Genomic DNA, 918 nt, shown 5'->3' with positions numbered 1-918 from the left:
CTGAAGAAAGGTTATCAACAGAGCTGAATCAGCTAGAAGCTAAAGGCTAACTGTCCTCAGCTGAAGAAAGGTTATCAACAGAGCTGAATCAGCTAGAAGCTAAAGGCTAACAGTCCTCAGCTGAAGGAAGCTTCAGATTGTTTCTGACATCTTCCTCCTTTAGTTCTTTGTTTTCTGTAAAGATCCTGGTCCAGGTTTTGTCCTCTGTCCACAGGAACAAGTCTTCCTGCAGCAGGATTTCCATGCGTCTGAAGGTCCTGAGGCGGGACGAGAAGGTCCCCTACTCAGACTGTCAGCCGCCAGTTGCCGTGGCAACAATTCAGCATTTAGTCCCCCTGCAGGAGGGGAAGAGGCTGGACTGTCCAGACATTCAGGAAGCTGCCAGCATGTCCAACAGCACCCCCACTGTCACCTGGTACTACTTAGAACCACAAACCTCGGTAAATAATCTGTSCACATGTTCATCCCCATAGTCATACTTACATGTAGTCCACATGTTGGTCCACATGTTAGTCCACATGTAGTCCACATGTTAGTCCACATAGTCATACATACATGTAGTCCACATGTTAGTCCACATGTTAGTCCACATGTTAGTCCACATGTTAGTCCACATGTTCATCCACATAGTCATACATACATGTAGTCCACATGTTAGTCCACATGTTCATCCACATAGTCATACATACATGTAGTCCACATGTTAGTCCACATGTTCATCCACATATTCGTCCACATGTAGTCCACATGTAGTCCACATGTTCATCCACATATTCGTCCACATGTAGTCCACATGTAGTCCACATGTTCATCCACATGTTTGTCCACATGTAGTCCACATGTAGTCCACATGTTCATCCACATGTTTGTCCATATGTTCGTCCACATGTTTGTCCACATGTTCATCCACATGTTTGT

The 918-nt window shown here is 45.1% G+C and overlaps 1 protein-coding gene across 1 annotated transcript in view; it reads left to right on the top strand.

Annotated features, from left to right (window-relative positions):
- Positions 1 to 918, top strand: part of LOC106536182 (interleukin-1 receptor accessory protein) — a gene marked incomplete at its 5' end in the record, with an annotated part of 9,229 nt that overhangs the window by 1,744 nt on the left and 6,567 nt on the right. The window contains 1 exon segment of the mRNA XM_014033390.1: positions 215 to 440. Coding sequence (XP_013888844.1) covers positions 215 to 440 — 226 coding nt within the window.

Source organism: Austrofundulus limnaeus, unplaced genomic scaffold (assembly GCF_001266775.1).
Source record: "Austrofundulus limnaeus strain Quisiro unplaced genomic scaffold, Austrofundulus_limnaeus-1.0 Scaffold1721, whole genome shotgun sequence".
In the NCBI taxonomy this organism is placed as follows: Eukaryota; Metazoa; Chordata; class Actinopteri; order Cyprinodontiformes; family Rivulidae; genus Austrofundulus; species Austrofundulus limnaeus.
This window is presented reverse-complemented; position numbering and strand designations above follow the sequence as displayed.